At 38.2% G+C, this 4,202-nt stretch overlaps 1 protein-coding gene across 1 annotated transcript in view; it reads right to left on the reverse strand.

Moving 5' to 3' along the window:
* The window catches only part of LOC117124433 (cholinesterase 1-like), a 17,880-nt gene extending 16,468 nt beyond the window's left edge, over positions 1-1,412 (reverse strand). The window contains exon 1 of the mRNA XM_033270665.1: positions 648-1,412. Coding sequence (XP_033126556.1) covers positions 648-1,016 — 369 coding nt within the window. The 5' untranslated portion in view covers positions 1,017-1,412. The remainder of the gene's footprint in view (positions 1-647) is intronic.
* Between the last annotated feature and the right edge of the window lie 2,790 nt (positions 1,413-4,202).

The raw sequence follows: 4,202 nt of genomic DNA on the forward strand, positions 1-4,202 counted from the left end.
GGCTGCAAGGGTCCAATAAAGAACTCTGGGTTTCTATTCATTTGTGTGTGTGTGTGTGTCTGCATGTGTGTGGGGTGTACCTTTTGCATTTGTATAATTTCCCTGGCCAACGTATGTCACAACTGAAAACCGATCACAGATTGCTGTGAAATATTTCAATATAATCCATTAACCTTGAATAACAAAGTTGTGTATTTGATCGATTTGTCTGATTTCAGTAATAAACGAATAAATTAAGAATAAGCTTATAAATCAGGGATAAGTAGCCTACCATATAACAAAACAGTTTATATACAGTATGCAACACTGCAGCGACTGAATATGAATCATGCACACAGCCAACCAAGGACCTTGAGCCGTATGTATACTATTTTAGATGCCTTGTGTTTGAGTTTGTGTAAAAAAACATAACTTCACAAATCTTTTGACAATTCAACATAATATTACTCAAGTTATTCATTTTTGGTTTACAAGATTCTCGTGTCCAAATTTCACCGTTACCTAGTTTGAGAACCAGAGGGATTAAATACAAAGTACATTTAGGCCTACACCATTACATTATCATTGATCCGCTAGTAGATATAGGCATACTATTTGGTTCTATGGGCCTATGGATAACATGAAAAAAAAAAAACATTAAATCTCACCCGTCGTTCACATAGCTTTGGTGTGTATACGCTCAAATATAAGCAATCCTCGCTTGTTTCCACGTGGTTAGATATATATGGCGACGGTTCTTGAGAACAAATTGGTCGATTGAAAGTAGCATTGTAAACGCATGGTGTTGTGCGTTTCGGTTCTGGGGGCGTGAATCGCTCCGGGGGCTCGGCGTACGGTATGCCTTCAAATGCGTCGACTGTAACGTTCAAATGTAGGTACTTTGCATCGTCGAACCTATACGATTTTCCAAGAAATACCGTTCCTGATGTTCTCACTGACGGTTCGTATAAACGGAACTCAGGGTAGCCAAAGACGGTCCCCAGTAGGCAAAGCAAGCTCATGGGTAAATACAACATGTTTCTCTTCACGTCTTCACTCAGACTATAAAACTGACAGATCTTGAACTTGACTCAGGTCACCAAACACTGACCAAAAATTGTGATTTGTTGACGGAACAACCCGTCCAGTGAAAACACGCCTTTTAAGTTAATTCACAAATCACATGCGGCGACTTTATTCTCGTCGCAGGTGAAACAATATGGAAGGAATAAATTATATTTTGACATGCGCAGTAGGTAACTATAATCATGTCACTAGTACTAGGTTTACGACTACAGTAGTAGAATACAGTTGAATTAAAGCCAACACAGCTACTAAACAGGAAGGTGAGGTTTTAGCAAGAATCACTGCCTACTCTAACCCACCACTCACCAATCTCGAATCCAATAAGCAAATACAAGTCTACGTTTACCGAAAACCAACAAAACACGGATTCAGATAGTGTACAAATTTTATCAGGGGATTAAAGAGGACTCTTTGCAAATGTACAAATACTGTTGTTGAGTTAATTCATGTCACGAAGTACGGTATCCTATTGGTAGCCTCTTCAGAGAGCACTCGAAATATCCTTTTATCACCCGGACGTCGTTCACGTTGTGCCAAGGACACCGTCCCAAATTAATAATTTTTAAAGATATAATAAAAGTGAGGCATGGAAGTAAGTAACGACGTGCTATGGCTAGGCTTTTATTTCCTACAAATTAAATAAACCAAAAAGTGTAACTTTTATTTAAATACCTGTTTTCAAGGCGAATGATCGGCGTGCGTAGGAGTCAGTTTATAATAAACTTCCTAATACAATATAGGCCTAGATCTCGTACAAATTGTATTTTTAAACAGTACCAAAGCGTGACGTAACGCCAGGGCAGTGTAAGTGAATTTTCTAAGTTTTCAATGAGTCATTGCCTCGTTAAGGATTTTTAAAATAGTTAAATTAATCCATTATAATTATTTTACCAACATAGGTCTGATATGTTTCTTTCAAATAAGCCTAACCATGGAGATATTATACTATAATATCTCCATGGCCTAACACAATTGTAAAATTCTATTGATTATCTCGATGTGTAAGCTTTATGTTTTGAAAAGCATAATGTTTACATTAATGGTGAAAGCGGTTGCCCTGTTGGCCTAATGTTGCTGATTAACTTACGTAATTGTATAATAAATTTATATTATCTGGTTCCAAATGGTTACTTATTTGTAAATAGCAGTGTTCTATTGAAATTTGACTTGCCGATGTTATGGATTTCGGTCTCCGTTAGTTCGGTTTTCTCAGCCTATCGATAGTGAATTCGGCCCCCGTTTGCTAAATGTTAAAACTTTTTCAAAATTTGCAAAATTAATATAGGCCTATTTAAAATCATGAACTTCTTTTGTGAGCATAAGGCGCTTCGAATCTGAGAGTGTTATTCCGACTGCGCCTACAGGTGCCATATTTGTTTTCGAAATGATAGGACTAATTGAATTGGACCCTTCTGTATTAAAAATTACTGATGTCGCTACTGGATAGTGTTCCTTTTAACTAATGTAACTCACTTTTTTTTACATTAAATTGTTACAAATTGATGACTCGTCTTTAATCGTCAAAAAAGAAGTAGGCCTAAATCTTGCAGAGCCACGGGGCTCATATGCCTATGGGCTAAAGTTAATCTCCTCCAGTTTAAAGTTGCGTGAAGGGGTTGAGAGGGTGATGTTCCCCTGGGTCGGACGCTAGTTAACCGCAGGTTACCCAGCAATGTATTGGTACCCATTGATATTGGGTAGACTGACGCAATGTAGATAAAGTGCCTTGTTCAAGGGACACCAGGAAAATGCACAGCGAATGATTGAAACCCCGACCCCGAATTAGGAAAACCACTTCCACTGCGTCAAACTGGCCTAATGGTCATAAAAGTTTCGGGGCTCTTTGCGAAACCACTGACAAGTATCACAGAATGAATCCCAACACAATTTGTACTAAGTGCCTTCACGAAAGACACGTTACTTGAAAAAGCGAGCACATTTTATTTTTGTACTAAAAAGTGGAAGCGGTTTGGTGCAGCGGGAACGTTTTGTTTTCCTAACCTCGAGGTACGTCGGGGTTTCAATCCCTCTCTGTGCATTTCGCTTGTGTCCTTGAGCAAGACACTTTATCTGAATTGCTTCTCTCCACCCAGGAGTATAAATGGGTACCTAGTGGAGTTACCTGCTCCTGCGCTGATTACCAGCAGCAACACTTGGCATGTGGACCCAATGACCAGGGAAAAGAACTGCACTTTATAACTGCAAGGAAGAGGCGCATTATACAGTAAGAGTACCAGAGAGATTCGCTATAGACAAATATTTTTATACGGCATAATTGAAAAAATTGTCAATGAATCACAAACATACTGTACGTTAGCAAATTGAGTCTGCAGGATTTAGTCTCTGTGCAGTGTAAATTGTACTTGGCAGGACAAGTCATTATTTTCATTCCAATTATTCATTTACACTTAATTCAAATGCAAAAAGCAAAATACGGGTGAGAAATTATATAATTATTCATTACGTATTCATAAGTTCTTCTGATTCATCAGACATTCGGCGACAAAGGATAAGTCAATGAATTACAGTCATATTCCCGAGTGTTCAGTGGTATGACACAAGAAAATGAACCGTTGCGCGAGCTTCGTCGCGTTCCGGTTTGCATAGAAGCGCGACGACTGACGACCGTCGCAGTACTGTATGCCTGACCGGATTTTAATCTCTAGGCTAGGCAGTGTTAAACTCGACAGAGTAAGCCATTAAAGGGCTATTCACTGCATTTTGTATCATTCATTATTTTATCACATTATTACCTGAATTTAAGCGTAGTACCGTACTGCTTGGCACCAGGATTAGTCTGGTTGTAACTTCTGCTGAAATGAACTTTAGCGGGAAAAAAGTAAAGGAAAATTAATTTTTGGTTTTTCTGAATCAGCATGCCCTACAGTGTCTCAGAAAAACAATCACCATGCCTAGGACTTGGGCAATTTTTTTTACAGCACTTTGAAATTTTGACCTAAAATACCCTATTTTAAACTATTTAAGATGGGGGTAGGGGAAATAAATTTATGTTTTTGGTCATTTTTACAAATACTGTGGATATGGAATGTAACAACAACTTGGCTAAATAGTTACTCATCACTCTAATTTTAAAAAAATTGATCGGAATGATGACGTCATCATGATAAATTACAAGA

Source organism: Anneissia japonica, unplaced genomic scaffold (assembly GCF_011630105.1).
Source record: "Anneissia japonica isolate Jap-2015-1 unplaced genomic scaffold, ASM1163010v1 scaffold665_len1252844_cov201, whole genome shotgun sequence".
NCBI classification, from domain to species: Eukaryota; Metazoa; Echinodermata; class Crinoidea; order Comatulida; family Comatulidae; genus Anneissia; species Anneissia japonica.